Below are 17,937 nucleotides of genomic sequence, written 5' to 3'. Positions count from 1 at the left end.
CAGTGATCTTCTGGGTCCTATGTCGAGCGGTGATTGTCCCATCTCTACACCTCATCCAATCAGAGAATACTTTGTATTTATTGAAAAAAATAGAATGCATTCTGTGAATGGCAGCAGTGCTGAGTAGGGATGAACTTGGTGTTCGAGACGAACGCATGTTCGACTTGAACATCGGCTGTTCGCCCGTTCGGCTAATTCCGAACATTATGGGCCATTCGCGCCATGTTCATGTGGCGCTCATGGCCCACAATGCACTGCGCCATCACAGTGCATTGCTGGCTGATGATTGGCCAAGCATGCACTGTGAACCTGCATGCTTGGCCAATCACAGCGCCGGCAGCGATGAGAGACATAATTGGCCACAGGCAGGATGCCTATGGCCTGTTAAAGTGGGTGCTGTGTGCCTCCAGCACAGTATACACCTGAAGCTACCCCTTATTGCTGGTGTTCTGTAATACAGGCATCTGCAGGCGTTAAAGTGGGTGTTGTGTGCCTTCAGCACAGTATACACCTGAAGATACCCTTTATTACTGGTGTTCTGTAATACAGGCATCTGCAGCAGTTAAAGTGGGTGTTGTGTGCCTTCAGCACAGTATACACCTGAAGATACCCCTTATTGCTGGTGTTCTGTAATACAGGCATCTGCAGCATTTACAGTGGGTGTTGTGTGCCTCCTGCACAGTATATACCTGAAGCTACACCTTATTGCTGGTGTTGTTCTGTTTCTGTAACAGGCAAGCAGCTGCAGTAATCACAGTCGGTGTCATCTGCTCAGTGTGCACCTAAAGCTACCCAATTTCTGGTTTTCCCATCTCCCTGCAGGCCATTACTATGTCTAGAAGGCCAACAAGGAGAGGCAGACAGTCATGAGCCAATAAAAGAGGGCAAGCAGGCTAGAGACAACAGTGCTGGTCATGGAGGCGGTGCATTGTCATCAGCATGTGGCCATGGGACACGCTTGTCCTTATTTTGGGCAGCTGGACGTGTTGAGCCGCATCACGCCGCAGACTTGGTAGAGTGGATGACCAAGCCCTCCTCATCCTCCTGATCCTCTCTCACCCAGGCTTAGGGTACTAGCAAAGCAGCTGTCAATGCATCCTCTTCCCTCCTCTCAGTGTCATCAGTCACTCCTTCCCTAGACCCACCATGTCCTCCTGAGGAGTCCCCCGAACTGTTTGAGCACATTGTTTGGTACATGCTCCAGGAGGATGGCTTTGATGATCATACCCAGCTAGAGGAAGGCAGTAGCGTGGGCGCAGAGAGAGGCGATGCTCAAGAAGGACAGCAATCTGGCAGTCACGTTCCACCAGCTGCAGCATACTGCCAGGTTTGCTCCAGCGATGAAGAGGGAGGGGATGATGAGGTCACTGACTCCACGTGGGTGCCTGATAGGATAGAGGAGGAGGAGGCACATCTCCAACGAGGCAGGATGCCCTCTGGGGGCCAGCTTAGGGCCAGCACACTGCCTGAATCACACCGCAGAGCTCCGCCTGTGCAGGACGCTGCCTCTGCGCATTATTCCAAAAGTTCTTTGGTGTGGGCCTTTTTTGAGAAGAGTGCATCAGATCGCACCACTGCTATCTGCAACATATGTCTCAAACGTATCTCGCGTGGCCAAAACACCATGCTTGACCAGACATATGCCATGCAGCTCGTTGGCAAGCGTACCTTAAAGACCCACACCAAAGAACAAAGCGGTCCTCTCCTTGCTCCTCATCAGCTGGGATCTCCAACCCCACTAGACCTTCAGTCCTCTCTGAAACCTGCACAGAGAGGAATGAAGGTGTAGAATTAGGTGTGTCACAGCCAAGTACTTGTGGGCACTCTACTAGCAGTACACCAACGTCTGTTGGTACCAGGCAAATATCCCTGCCCCAGCTGCTGAACCATCGAAAGAAGTTCACTACCAGCCATCCACATGCCCAGCAGTTGAATGCTAGCTTGGCTAAATTGCTAGTACTTCAGCTGCTGCCTATTCAGTTGGTAGACTCGGCTCCCTTCCGTGAGTTTGTGCAATGTGTGGTTCCTCAGTGGCAGGTCCCCAAACGCCACTTTTTCTCACGGGAGGCGATTCTGGCTCTCTACCAGTATGTGGAAGGCAATGTCCATGCCTCGCTGGACAGGGCGGTCATAGGTAAGGTGCATATTCCCGCTGATTTATGGTCCAGCAGGCATGGACAGGGACGTTACCTATCTTTCACGGCCCATTGGGTCACTCTTCTGGCAGCTGGGAAGGATGCAGGACAAGGTGCAGTAGTGTTGGAGGTTGTTCCGCCACCATGCCTCCAAAATGCTACTACTGGTTGTGACACACCCCTCTCCTCAACCCCCTCCTCTTCTTCTTCCTCCATGGCCTCTTCCAGTGCTTTGTTCTCGGAATCAGCGGTGCTCCATAGGCGTTCAAGGGGCTACGCAAGTATGCAGGCATAAAGATGCCATGCCGTGCGTGCGGTGGTATGTTTGGGGGACAGGAGCCACACTGGGGCAGATATTTTGTCAGCTCTGCAGGGGCAGGCCGAGAGGTGGTTGACGCCATGCCAGCTTAAGCCAGGAATGGTGGTTTGTGACAAAGGCACCAACTTCCTCTCCGCCCTCCGACAAGGACAACTGACCCATGTGCCCTGTATGGCTCACATCCTTAACCTGGTGGTGCAGTGGTTCTTGGGAAGGTACCCGGGCTTACAGGATGTCCTGAGGCAGGCCAGGAAAGTCTGTGTGCATTTCCGCTGATCATTTAATGCCAGTGCTCAGCTGGCTGAGCTCCAAAAGGAGTTGAACCTGCCCAAGAACCACCTTATATGTGACATGCCCACCAGGTGGAACTCAAGGTTGGCCATGCTGCAGCGGCTGCACACGCAGCAGAGGGCCATCAATGAGTACCTGTGCAACTACGGCACCAGGGCCAGGGGAGCTTGGTTTTTTTTCACCACGCCAGTGGGGCATGATCAGGGATGCATGCACTGTCCTGTCACCATTTGAGGAGGCCACGAGGATGGTGAGCAGTGACAGTGAATGCATCAGTGACACTGTACCTCTTGTCCACCTGTTGACGCATACGCTGCGTGGAATAAGGGACAGGGCACTTGAGGCAGAACAGAGGCAGGAAGAGGAGGACTTCCTTGCCTCTCAAGGCCCCCTTTATCCAGACAGTGTTTCTACTGTCCCACCCATCACAAAGGAGGAGGCTTGTGTCAGCATGGAGTTGGAGCCTGGCACTCAGCATCAGCAGTCTTTTAGGGATTATTTACAGTCCCAAGAAACACGTGGACTTGTACGTGGCTGGGAGGAGGTGGCTGCGGATCATGCCGTCTTAGTGACCCAGAGGACTCCGGACCGAATGCCTCAGCTAACCTACGCTGCATGGCCTCCCTGATCCTGCAAAGCCTGTGGAAGGATCCTCTTACTCTTTGGATCAAGGAGAGGGACCAATACTGGCTGACCACTCTCCTTGATCCACAGTACAAGGGTAAGGTTGTGGATCTTATCTTGCCATCAAAGAGGGAGCAGAGGATGAGACATCTCCGGGACGCCTTGCAGAAAGGTCTGTGCAACGCGTTCCCAGAGACTGGGAGGTTACAATCTCCTGGTCCTGGACAACGTGTTGCTGAGGCTTTGGTCAGTCACAGAAGGACTGACCAAAGCAGCCCCAAGGTATGATCAGTTCCAGCAACCATCGCCAGCGTCTGATTTACATGGTGCAGGAATACCTAGGGGCAAGGTCAGACTTGGACACCTTTCCCACCGAAAAATCCTCTGGCTTACTGGGTCTTGAGGATGGATCACTGGCCAGAGCTTGCACAGCATGCAATTGAGCTACTGGCCTGTCCTGCATCCAGCGTTCTTTCAGAGGATTTGTAACCGATCACAGGGTGCGCCTGTCCACCGACTCGGTTAATGGACTGACCTTCATAAAGATGAATCAGTCTTGGATCACCACCAGCTACCAAGCACCTGAAGCTGATGTAACCGAATAATTTTTTTTGAAATGTCATATCCCTTCAAGACTGCCTATACTGATGCTGAGTGACTGTCCTGTTATGTTGACTGACTATCCTCTTCCTCCTCAATGATCCTGCTGATAGCTTGGAAGAACATTTTTAGTTCTGGGTGACGCCACCAGTGGCCCAATTTTTCAGCCCCTGTTTATCAGGGGCATGTAATTACAATATTTGATGCAATGCTTTGCAGCAGGGCTCATTCCTGCACTCCAACTAGAGTATCTGGGAGAGGTTGTAGTGTCGTGGTACCAGCACCAGTGCCTAAGGCCCAACTTTTCAGCCCCTGTTTAACAGGGGCATATAATTACAATTCTTGATATAATATTTTACAGCAGAGCCCGTTCCTGCGCCCACCGAGAGTAACTGTGAGGACTTATAGTGTTGTGGCATCAGCACCACCACCACAACCACCAAAGGCCCAATTTTTCTACCACTGTTCAACAATGGCATGTAATTAAAATTCTTGATATAATCATTCACAGCAGGGTACTCCAGCGCCCACCAAGAGTCACTTTGAGGGCTTACAGTGTTGTGGCAACACCAAAACCTTAGGCCCACATTTCTGTAGAGCATATAGGGCAGGCCCCTACTTTCAAACATCCAACTACAAACGTCTCCTACTTGCAAACGGAAGGAGACAACAGGAAGGGAAATGAAAAAAACAGGGGTAATAACCCTTCCCTATGTTTTCCAAAAAGCTTAAAAATAGATTTTTTGACTGGAGCTACACTTTAAAAATGTACCAATTCAAAATTACAAACAGATTCCACTTAACACAACAAACCCACACAGTCCCTATCTTGTTTACACCACCTGTATACTGCTGTTCTGAGTATATAGGGCCTGGGGGCCCTACGCCTTTACTTTTTTTAATTTGGGTTCCCCTTAATAGCCGTACAAGACACAAAGGGGCTGGTAATGGGCAGGGGAGCTACACATGCCATTTTTTTCTCAATGATTTTCATCCGTATTGCCAGAACCAGATATTACATTAAAACTGCAAGCAGTTTTAAATGACATTTTTTCCATTAAATGTCATTTTGTGCAGGGACTGTTCTAAACACAGGAATAATGTGCCACTTCACAGGCATACTATAGACACCCCCAGGCATGATATTTAAAGGAATATTTCACTTTTTTATTTTCAATTTAATCGTCATTAAAATCAGTGCTCCTCCTCCATTTAAAAAAAATTTTTTGCCATTGAACCATGTCCCCTAACCCTTTTTAGGATAATATCTTGCATATTAGCCATTAAAATTAGCACTTTTTATTTCGAACGTTCGAGTCCCATAGACTTCAATGGGGTTCTAAAGTTCGTACGAATTTTCGGTCCGTTCAAAAGTTCTGGTGCGAACCGGGGGGTGTTCTGCTCATCCCTAGTGCTGAGCAAGCAACCCTCTGCACAAGGGAAGCCACTCGGTCCTAGAGAATCACTGAGTGGAGGCCTGTTCATCACTCAGTGGCACCTCTAATCAATGCGCCCAGCTCCTAATCTACAGGGTGCCAGACACATGGATTTCAATGGGGTTTTTTTTTAAGCACTTGATTAGACCCTGAGGCTCTAATTGGCTTCAAAAAAAGGTGGGCTTGGGGCACAGAACACTACACCCTGAGCCCACCCTGTTGTGTGACAATAGCAAATTAATAATCACTATTGTCTTTCTCATTCTCCTCTCGGCCAATCAGGAAGCAGGTCCTGAGAACCAGTTGGCCAGGGTGTCTTAGGATTCCCTGGCTAATTGGGTCTCAGCACACACTTCCTGTTCAGCTGGGAGGAGAAGCAGTGGGCCCGGCTATTCCTTCCTCCTGCCTCCTAAGGTAAGGTTCCTCTCCCATGGGGGGAAGAAGTGGGGGTGGAACGCTGGCGCTAGTTTGCCCCCCCCCCCCGAAATATTAGCACCAGCCGCCACTGGGAATGCTTTTATCACTGTAGCAGCATCAAAGTTTAAATTACAAAGAAAAAGAACCACTGGTTTCGGACTTTAAAGGCTGATTGGACTAAAAATATTATTAAAATTTGATATTTTATCCGTACATAGAAAAAGAAAATACATACACAATTTCATTTAGAGCACACACATATATATATATATATATATATATATATATATATATATATATATATATATAGTGTATGCCAGTGTAGTGCCAGTACTCCTGAAGAGTGCGCGCTATGTCTGTAAATTTATTTTTTTCCCAAGGCTATAGTTGAGTCTTGAGGTTAATTGTTCTAAATTGTGGTTTTGGCTGGGCTGTACTAATGTTCTGCCTGGTCATAGGTGTAGTTAGCACCTTTGACAGGCATTGGAATGCAGTCTGGTTGGACGCATTGGATACCAATCTCTCTCTCGGAGCCAACCAGTGGGTGCGCTGTCTCGCTGTGTATTCCGGGAGAGGGTACTTAAGGTGCCAAAATCACGTGGTTCTGGGTTCCGGTCAAGAAGTATGTTCTGACTCCATGGTCCTGGTCCTCCTGGCCAGCCCCCAGAGGCCCTCATGGCCTGGGGTGCTGATCCATCCATTTCCGAGTCTCAGAACTGGCTAGTCCGAGGCACAGTAACTGGAAGGAGGATTCTAAAGTGGTCCAGTGCCCTCTCGGGTTTTGAAGAGGCCCAGCAACTCGTCATGCAACCAGGGGAGGACTCTTCGGAAGAGGGCCATGCACGAGGCTGGCTGCTCGGTAAGAGCCTGGATGTTGAGCTATATGGACACTAATTGAATCCACATTTCTTACGGTATCGCAAGATACTGGTACAGCAAGAAGGTTCCTATTTTGATCCTAATGTTACAACTGAGTTCCTGTGAGAGACTTTCTGTGTTCATCTAAAAGTTTGCAACCAAGTCTGTGGCAGAGACTTTGCTAAGTTTGAGTCATGTGTCGGCTGCTAAGTCCATAAACCAGGATTTATCCGACAGTGGAAATATCCAGTTGTGAGTGGCTACTCCCTGGATTACTTAGAGAAAGACATTTATTAAGTGTCAGCAGTTTCAAAGTGCCTGAGCTTCCATACCTATACCCTCTATTCCCAACCCAGAGACTGTTTCTGTTCAACGTTTTAAGCAAATAAAAATGAAGGAATTCAGGTGTCGGTCTCTGCAGTTATTGGGCCATCAACCTCGGGAACCCCTAGACAAGAACGACGAGCTACAAGGCGGAGGAGGTAAACGGTAAGCTCAAGAAAACCAGCCACTCCTTCGGGGGTCAGTGCTACACATATATATATATATATTTATATATATATATATATATATATATATATATATATATATACACACACACACACACACACACACACACACACATACATACACACACACAATATATATATATATATATATATATATATATATATATATATATATATACACAGTATATATATATATATGTAGTGCCTTGCGAAAGTATTCGGCCCCCTTGAACTTTTCAACCTTTTGCCACATTTCAGGCTTCAAACATAAAGATATAAAATGTAAATTTTTTCTGAAGAATCACCAACAAGTGGGACACAATTGTGAAGTGGAACGAAATCTATTGGATATTTTAAACTTTTTTAGCAAATAAAAAACTGAAAATTGGTGCGTGCAAAATTATTCGGCCCCTTTACTTTCAGTGCAGCAAACTCACTCCAGAAGTTCAGCGAGGATCTCTGAATGATCCAATGTTGTCCTAAATGACTGATGGTGATAAATAGAATCCACCTGTGTGTACTCAAGTCTCTGTATAAAATGCACCTGCTCTGTGATAGTCTCAGGGTTCTGTTGAAAGCGCAGAGAGCATCATGAAGACCAAGGAACACACCAGGCAGGTCCGTAATACTGTTGTGGAGAAGTTTAAAGCCGGATTTGGATACAAAAAGATTTCCCAAGCTTTAAACATCCCAAGGAGCACTGTGCAAGCGATCATTTTGAAATGGAAGGAGTATCAGACCACTGAAAATCTACCAAGACCTGGCCGTCCCTCTAAACGTTCAGCTCAGACAAGGAGAAGACTGATCAGAGATGCAGCCAAGAGGCCCATGATCACTCTGGATGAACTGCAGAGAACTACAGCTGAGGTGGGAGAGTCTGTCAATAGGACAACAATCAGTCGTACACTGCACAAATCTGGCCTTTATGGAAGAGTGGCAAGAAGAAAGCCATTTCTCAAAGATATCCATAAAAAGTCTTGTCTAAAGTTTGCCACAAGCCACCTGGGAGACACACCAAACATGTGGAAGAAGGTGCTCTGGTCAGATGAAACTAAAATCAAACTTTTTGCCCACAATGCAAAACGATATGTTTGGCGTAAAAGCAACACAGCTGATCACCCTCAACACACCATCCCCACTGTCAAACATGGTGGTGGCAGCATCATGGTTTGGGCCTGCTTTTCTTCAGCAGGGACACGGAAGATGGTTAAAATTGAGGGGAAGATGGATGCAGCCAAATACAGGACCATTCTGGATGAAAACCTGTTGGAGTCTGCAAAAGACCTGAAACTGGGACGCAGATTTATCTTCCAACAAGACAATGATCCCAAAAATACAGCAAAATCTACAAAGGAATGGTTCACAAATAAACGTGTCCAGGTGTTAGAATGGCCAAGTCAAAGTCCAGACCTGAATCCAATCGAGAATCTGTGGAAAGAGCTGAAAACTGCTGTTCACAAACGCTCTCCATCCAACCTCACTGAGCTCGAGCTGTTTTGCAAGGAAGAATGGGCAAGAATTTCAGTCTCTCGATGTGCAAAACTGATAGAGACATACCCCAAGCGACTTGCAGCTGTAATCGCAGCAAAAGGTGGCTCTACAAAGTATTAACGCAAGGGGGCCGAATAATTTTGCACGCCCGAGTTTTCATTTTTTTATTAGTTAAAAAAGTTTCAAAAATCCAATAGATTTCATTCCACTTCACAATTGTGTCCCACTTGTTGGTGATTCTTCACAAAAAATAAAAATTTTATATCTTTATGTTTGAAGCCTGAAATGTGGCAAAAGGTTGAAAAGTTCAAGGGGGCCGAATACTTTCGCAAGGCACTATATATATATATATATATATATATATATATATAATGTATTCAGCTGAAATGGCCTCAAATCGTACTTGATATTACAGATTCACAAATGTGTAAGCCCTTGCGCTCTTAAATTAAATCTCATTAATTCTCTCACTAACCTTCTCCTGCTGCCACTTTTTAAAAAAAAACGAAAAATCTAGAATATTAGTGCCTGCCCCCCAAATTTATTACATCTCAGATCGACTTTTGTAAAACTTTACTTTCTCGTCTACAAACAGATGGACACCACCGCAATAATCTGGAAATTAGCAACAAAAATGTATAGAAAGCTTTGTAGGTTAACAGGAGACATGTAAAGTGGATTATTTTAGTAGCTGCCAGTCAATGGAGGGGTTTGACAGGAAAGTACAGCACTGGAGAAGTGAGAAGACAGGAGGAGTCCTTTCAAGTCTGTTCTCATTCCAGTTTTGTGCCTATCAGTCTATTCATTGGCTCTCTACAATCCAACCCTTCATATATTTTCATACATTGTCTTTGCAGATTTCCAGATACCATCCCAAATGTAACCTCTGCTCTGCACATAACCTTTTCCTCTCCTCCGTTCTTGTCACTCAAACTCCTCTATTCAGAACTTTTTATAAGGATCTCTATTTAAAAAAAAATTTAATCCCTCTCACATGCCATTTGGTAACCCATGAGACCTTCAACCCAAGAAACCTGTAGGCTATTGTTCATATCCAATGTACAGAGCCAATGCGAGAAGCTGTGTGTGTGTCAATGGACGCACACAGCCTTGCTCAGAACTGAGCCTGCATGTCTGCCCGCCATAGCAAGCCCTTGCTGTGGGGGCAGACACAGAAGAGGAGGAGCCCAGATGGCTCGTGAGGGACCCTAGAAGAGGAGGTTTGTTGCTGCTCTGTGAAATACCATTGCACAGAACAGGTGAGTATAATATGTTTATAATTTTAATTAAAAAAAATTGCCTTTACAAATGCTTTAAGATTTTTTTCACAACTTCAATACCAGTATTCATTTTCAAAAAATTGTGGAAGAAAAGGAGTTATTTTTATGGGGGGTTCTCTTACTGTCCTGGCTCGTGGCTGCTCTGTGCAATACCATTGCACAGAACAAGTGAGTATAATATGTATATCATTAAAAAAAAAAAAATAATTGCCTTTAGAAATTCTTTAAGCTTTTTTTTCACAACTTCAATACCAGTATGACTTCATTTTCAAAAAATTTTGGACAAAAAATATTTTTTTTTTGTTGGGGGGGGGGGGGGGGGGGTAGGGGGTTCTCTTAAGCCCCATACACACTATCAGATTATCTGCTGAGTTTTTCGTTCAGATTTACCAAAACCATGTAGTAGAAGGGCCTGCCTGATTGCATACACATTGAAACTCCTAAGGTTTGTCCTCATATTATATGATTTTGGTAAATCTGAAGGAAAAACTCAGCAGAAAATCTGATAGTGTGTATGGGGCTTTACTGTCTTTTTTTTCTTTATATAGTAAAAGATTTAAAAAAAAAATGCTTATTAAAGTGGTTCTAAAGGCAGAAGTTTTTTTCTTAATGCATTCTTCTGTGTGCAGCAGCCCCACTCTGCCCTGCTAATACTTACCTGAGACCCATCTCGATCCAGCGATGTTGAAGGAGAGACTCGGCTGTCTGGGACTTTCCCTCCCGATTGGTATAGACACGCCAATGGCACCCACTGCTGTCAAAGTCAGTAAGCCAATGAGTAGAGGAGAGAGGGGCATGGTCAAACCACGGCTCCATGTCTGGATAGAAGACAGAGCAGCAGCTCGGCTCGGGTGCCCCATAGCAAGCTGCTTGCTGTGGGGGCACTCAGCAGAAGGGGGGGGCAGAACTGCCAGTGATGGACCCGAGAGGAGGAGGATATGGGCAGCTCTGTGCAAAACCACTGCACAGAGCAGGTAAGTATAACATGTTTGTCATTTTTAAACCCTCCCCCCAAAAAATCAGAACTTTAAAAAAATACTTCAATATCACTTTAAATACCACCAGAAGAAAGTGCTATCTGTCTTAAAAAAAAAAAAAGGTGAAAAATTCACGTTGCATGTCAGAGTCATTTTCAGTCAAACTATCACAGCATAAACAAAGGTATACACAGGCTGGTACTAAAGTGATTAAGAACCAAATAATCAGTAAGCTGTTTTATATAAAGGGATTGTTGTTCTTCTGCCATTACAATTGGGTTATATTATGTGGCCAGATAGTGCTTATCAGGCTTAATGCCATATCACTGTTGTACGTTAGACAATATGATCTTTGCAGGCATTCTAGCGTCGTTATGGCGACATGTCTGTAAACATTTTAACACGTCTGTCATTTTTGGGTCAGTTGTCTATTAAAAAAAAAAAAAAAAAAAAACACAAGTTGATGTATTAATTAGGCTACTGGCCTATTCTAGGTTACTGCAATGAGCTTTGCACTGCAAAAGGCAGCTTAGCTCCATCTGGATTTCCATAGCAACCTGTACATGTCAAATTGGTTCCCCTAGTGTTTATTCTGCCAGAAGCCACTCCGAGCACACAGTATATTTCCTACAATACGGAACAGGGAGGCCCATTGTGGCAATATAAACTCAGACGCTGTACTGTTGCAGTGACACATGAATTACACATTGTCATGCTAATCGCAATCAGTTTAGTGAAGCATTGTAACACAACAGGGCTGAGCCAGATGCCCACAACAGAGCGTCACTGTTAAGAAACATAACCCTCCTTCGCTTGTGTCTCACTCCGAGGGTCTCCAGCTCCATCATTAACATCCAACACGTCACATGCGTGCAGCTACCTGGAGGCGGAACCAGTGGAAATTGCACTTGAGAGATGCTAAGACTTCATTTGTAAAGGCAAAATGTTAAAAGCTGTGATCACAGAGCAGACTTCATTGTTTTACTGAATATAGAAAACCAAAATCTGATTAATTTATGTGTTACTGGCTACATGCACAACCCAGGGCTTCTTGGGGCTCAAGACTGGAAGCTCTGGGATACATGAATGATTCCCAAAGTAATAAAGAGAATTTGTCAAGTATGAGCAGCAATATTCATTAATGCCCCATACACACGATCAGAAATTCCACCAGAAAATACTTGGATGACTTTTCAGACGGTTCCGCTCAAGCTTGCCTTGCATACACACAAAAGTTCTCTAAACTTTCAACCGTCAAGAACATGGTGACGTACAACACTACGACAAGCAGAGAAAATTAAGTTCAATGCTTCCGAGCATGCGTCGAATTGTTTTCGAGCATGCGTGATTTTTTGCGCGCCCACATTGCATACAGAGGAACACATTTTCGGATAGGAACTTTTTCCGACCGAAAAATAGAGAACCTGCTCTCAATCTTTTGCTGGCTGGAATTCTGCCAGCAAACATCCGATGGAGCATACACAGGGTCGGAATTTCTGACCAAAAGCTCACATCTGACTTTTGCTGGCAGAATTTCTGTGTGTACAGGGCATAACAGTTTTGTGAGCAGAGGTCATTAATGCCAAGTAACACTGACCAAATTTAAACGCGCCAGGTAACTTTTTCTGTCTGAATAGGAAAAGAAAAGAGGGCGCACTGGCCTAGTGCATTATCCAACAGACTTATTAAAAGATATGAATAAAAAAATGTCTATTAACTACTTCAGCCCTGGGAGATTTTACCCCCTTCCTGACAGAGCACTTTTTACAATTTGGCACTGTGTCAATTTAACTGACAATTGCGTGGTCATGCGTCACAGTACCCAAACAAAATTTACGTGCTTTTTTTTGCACAAATAGAGCTTTCTTTTGGTGATATTTGATCACCTCTGCGGTTTTTATTTTTTTGCGCTATAAACAAAAAATGCAACAATTTTGAAAAAAAAAAAAAACAATATTTTTTACTTTTTGCTATAATGATAATCCGCCAAATGTAAAAAAAAAAAAAATTCTTCATCAGTTTAGGCCAATATATATTCTTCTACATATTTTTGGTAAAAAAAAATTCGCAATAAGCGTATATTGATTGGTTTGCGCAAAAGTTATAGCATCTACAAACTATGGGATTTATGCCATTTTTATTATAATTTGTTTTACTGGTAATGGTGGTGATCTGAGATTTTTATCAGGACTGCGACATTATGGTAGACAGATTGGATACTTTTGACACTTTTTTGGGACCATTGACAATTATACAGCGATCAGTGCTATAAAAATGCAATGATTACTATGTAAATGTCACTGGCAGGGAAGGGGTTAACACTAGGGAGCAATCAAGGGGTTAACTGTGTGTCCTAGGGCAGTGATGGCGAACCTTAGCACCCCAGATGTTTTGGAAGTACATTTCCCATGTTGCTCATGCACTCTGTGGTGTAGATGAGCATCATGGGAAATGTAGTTCCAAAACATCTGGAGTGCCAAGGTTCGCCATCACTGTTCTAGGGAGTGATTCTAACTGTGGGGGGATGGGAGGGACTAGGAGAGGAAACATATCGGTTTTCCTACTTAGTAGGCGTGCGCCCTCTGGTGGCTGAAAAAGGGTAGGAGATACCCATACGGGATTTCGCACAGGAGAGCCATTCTTCTGCAGTATACAGTTGTGCTCAAAAGTTTACATACTCTGGCAGAATTTATGATTTATTGGCCATTTTTCAGAGAATATAAATGATAACACAAAACTTTTCTTTCACTCATGGTTAGCATTTGGCTGAAGCCATTTATTATCAATCAACTGTGTTTACTCTTTTTAAAATCATATTGACAACAGAAAACAACAGAATCTACCGCAATGACCCTGATCAAAAGTTTACACACCCCAGTTCTTAATACCTGTGTATTGCCCCCTTTAATATCAATGACAGCTTAAAATCTTTTGTGGATGAGGCTCTTTATCGTCTCAGATGGTAAAGCTGCCCATTCCTCTTGGCAAAAAGGCTCCAGTTCCTGCAAATTCTTGGGCTGTCTTGCATGAACTGTACGTCCCATGCGCAGCTTCCTGGCTGATGAATGCAAATGTTCCTCCAGTATTTTTTGATAATATACTGCATTCATCTTGACCAAATTTCTTGTACCTTTGTAGCTCACACATCCTCAAAACATCAGCAACCCACCTCTGTATTTCATAGTAGGAATGGTGTACCTTTGATCATAGGCTTAGTTGACTCCTCTCCAAATGTAGTGTTTATGGTTGTGGCCAAAAAGCTCAATTTTGGGCTCATCACTCCAAATTACTTTGTGCCAGGAGGTTTGAGGTTTGCTTCTGTGTTGTTTGGTATATTATAAGTGGGATACTTTGTGGCATTTTCATAGTAATAGCTTTGTTCTGGTGACTTGACCATGCAGCCCATCTTTCTTCAAGTGCCTCCTTATTGTGCATCTTGAAACAGCCACACCACATGTTTGCAGAGAGTCCTGTATTTCAACTGAAGTTATTTGTGGATTTTTCCTTGCATCCCGAACAATTTTCCTGGCAGTTGTGGCTAAAGTTTTAGTTGGTCTACCTGACCGTGGTTTGGTTTCAACTGAACCCCTCATTTTCCACTTCTTGATTAGAGTTTGAACACAGCTGATTGGCATTCTCAATTCCTTGGATATTTTTTTATATCTTTTTCCTGTTTTATACAGTTCAACTACCCTTTCCCGCAGATCTTTTGACAATTCTTTTACTTTCCCCATGACTCAGAATCCAGAAACGTCAGAGCAGCACTGGACGAAAGATGCAAGGGTCTGTCAGGAGTCCAGAAACACATTGACCTTTTATAAATACACACACTAATTACAAGCAAACAGATCACAGGTGAGGATGGTTACCTTTGATAGCCATTAAAACCCCTTTGTGTCAACTTGTGTGCATGTTATCAGGCCAAAATCACCAGGGTATGTAAACTTTCATCCAGGGTCATTTGGGTAGTTTCTGTTGTGATTATGATTTAAAAAGTGTAAACACAGTTGATTGATAATACATGGCTTCAGCCAAACACTAACCATGAGTGAAAGAAATGTTTTGTGTTATCATTCATATTTTCTGAAAAATGGCCAAGAAATCATAAATTCTGCCAGGGTATGTAAACGTATGATCACAACTGTATCTGCATGAGCTGGTCGGGAACCGGTTAACAAACATAAGTTAAAAACACATTCATCATGCCACATGTGTTGCTCTTATCGGTTGCTCGAATCACCGAACCTGGGAGTGAGGGGTCCTGGATGAGACCCCCTCAGGCTGACATGTTTCAAAGGACTAACCTTCTTCTTCAGAGCCTAGCTTGAAATGGCTTAATTCACAGAACTTATAACTTTTTCTGTCTGACAGCAAGGTCTGAGAACTAAGAATGCACACATGTGCACATTCCTAGTTCCCTGCTGTAGCATCGTTTTTTGGGCATTATACCCGAAGACTGAAAAAAATGTGTGTATTGATGTCACAAAGCAGTTAAAGAATGATAAAATAGTCTGCCACTGCATTATAGTAAAAATTACTAACTGGAACTGGTGCAAACTGTGGAGAAACCAGGATACCGGCACTCCAAATGGTCATAGCAGTCTTTAAATAATAGGTGAACCATTACTGAATTCCCCTTCTAGTCATTTGCACTACATTATTAAAAAGAAACCCCTATCAGGCTTTCTCAACGTTTTAGCCCTAGAGCAGGGATATGCAATTAGCGGACCTCCAGCTGTTGCAAAACTACAAGTCCCATGCTTCTGCCTCTGGGTGTCATGCTTGTGGCTGTCAGAGTCTTGCTATGCCTCATGGTACTTGTAGTTCTGAAACAGCTGGAGGTCCGCTAATTGCATATCCCTGCCCTAGAGGAACCCCAAAAATATGTTTTATATGTCTTGAGGAACCCTTCCTAAAACCAAATAATCAGGGCTCAATAGGAACAATGCTCCTTATATTGGTGGTCAATAGGAAGAATGTCCCCCTTAAAGACAGCTAAAAAGATATTTGGTGTCATGCTGCTGGCTTTGCTAAGTGGCGCTGAACCTTGAACTCTGTAGACATCATCAAATAGGTGGTTCATCAGCCACAGTTCAAGGAAACCCTAGCAACCTCGGGAGGAACCCCAGGGTTCCACGGAACCCTGGTTGAGGATGGCTTCCCTACATAGTGAACTTGCCCACTAATTTTTCCCCACTGGGGTAACTGCATGCTATAAAGGTGTAGGATAGAAAATGGTGTTATTGATAACAACCAATTAGATTTTTCTTTTTTCTTTTCAGATTTACACTGAATAATATCAGGTTTATCTGATTGTTATCTATGGATAGCATTCATTTCTTTTTCTGTCACTTTTATAGAATGGACCATTAGTACTCTAAAATATTAGTATTGATTACACCGTAAAAGCCTAATACCAGCTAAATGAATATGTACAATACTGCAACTAAAAAAAGTAAGTCAAACATGAAAGTCACAAAAGTGGATGAAGAAATGGGTTTTATGCAAATTACCACTATGAGTTATTGCCATTATAATTAAAAAATATACATATAACTTAAGAAAACAAGCTGTAATTTATTTTTTTAAAGCTTGTGACCACTCAGTATATAAGTGTGACACATACGTGACAGTCAAAGAATAGTCTCTCCCGCATACTCCACTATATCAAGGGACTCACTGGTCAATATTTGTCGTCTCATGTCATTCAATACAAAATACAGATAATTCCTTTTGATTGAGAGACTTCATGCGATGGGCAAATTAACAGCAGATGGGCGACAGAAATTGTAAACACAGTTCGACTTACCTTTATGTTGATCAAACACAGAGGAGTTGCTGAAATCCATGTTTTTTCTCTCTTTATTTGCAGAAAAGACGGTGTGTATGACATCAGCTGGGATCCAGGATGAAGCTGCTATTTTACAGCAATATCTGCATGTGCTTATAGCATTGCCTTTGTATGTGATGACACAAAATTGCCTTATGGATACTGACTGGTGCCTGGGATAAATCACAGCATGGTATTCCTTGCTAGTTAGGATGCATGATGGAAATAAGATTCACTCATTGCTAAATGATGGCAAACCGTGTTGGCGAGCGAGTGTGGAATTGTGGTGAGTGAATCATGTCTTTTGTTATAACTGGTGTAGAGGCAATGCAGCTCTCTCCAGCATCAGAAACAGGAATGTTGCTATAAAGCAAATAGAGATCTCAGAGGATGAATGATTACCGGAGTCACAGAGCCGCAGACTGAGCATGTGCAAGGCTGTCTGTATAGCTCTGATCGTAATGTGCAGCACTCACTACAGATATCAAACACACTTAAAGTGTTGCAGGGGGAGGATGCTAACTGGATTCAAGGCAGAACAGAATTATACCACAAAGAAATGTGAGAACACAAGATACATACAGTGCTGTGAAAAAGTATTTGCCCCCTTCCTGTTTTTTTATTTTTTTTTTTCATATTTTTTTTCTTGATTTTTTTGTTCCATAAATGTTTATTAGAATTTTTAAAAAGACGTATACAACAACATTATGCATAACATTCAATTTAAGTGTGGATACATTCGGTACATAAGAATAAGGAGGAAGAGATAAGTGAAAAGGCACCCTACCAAACAGATGTGTCCAAGGATCTATGGAAAATACTTAATTCTGTACAAACATGTTTGGCAAAAAAAAAGGGTTAATAAGTCTGTTACCCTGATAATCACCCCGAATAACTACTGCGTATCCAGTCTGGTTGCTTACTGGGTGTCATCGAGAAAACTGCAGTTTTTTGCATATTTGTCACACTTAAAGTGGTTGGAAAGCACTGGTGCTTAAAAAATAAAAAATAAAGTTCCTGCAGGCAATGTCATAATGTTCTAGTACAGTATCTCACAAAAGTGAGTACTCCCCTTAGATTTTTGTTAATATTTTATTATATCTTTTCATGTGATAACACTGAAGAAATTACACTTTTCTACAATGTAAAGTAGTGAGTGTACAGTTTGTA

At 43.2% G+C, this 17,937-nt stretch overlaps 1 protein-coding gene across 1 annotated transcript in view; it reads right to left on the bottom strand.

Moving 5' to 3' along the window:
* Positions 1–17,181, bottom strand: part of ANKRD55 (ankyrin repeat domain 55) — a 198,834-nt gene extending 181,653 nt beyond the window's left edge. Inside the window, exon 1 of the mRNA XM_077462703.1 lies at positions 16,747–17,181. Within this exon, the coding sequence (XP_077318829.1) occupies positions 16,747–16,786 (40 nt within the window). The 5' untranslated portion in view covers positions 16,787–17,181. The remainder of the gene's footprint in view (positions 1–16,746) is intronic.
* Between the last annotated feature and the right edge of the window lie 756 nt (positions 17,182–17,937).

This window comes from Lithobates pipiens, unplaced genomic scaffold (assembly GCF_037356315.1).
Source record: "Lithobates pipiens isolate NorthernLeopardFrog02 unplaced genomic scaffold, aLitPip1_a1.2 Scaffold_3, whole genome shotgun sequence".
NCBI classification, from domain to species: Eukaryota; Metazoa; Chordata; class Amphibia; order Anura; family Ranidae; genus Lithobates; species Lithobates pipiens.
This window is presented reverse-complemented; position numbering and strand designations above follow the sequence as displayed.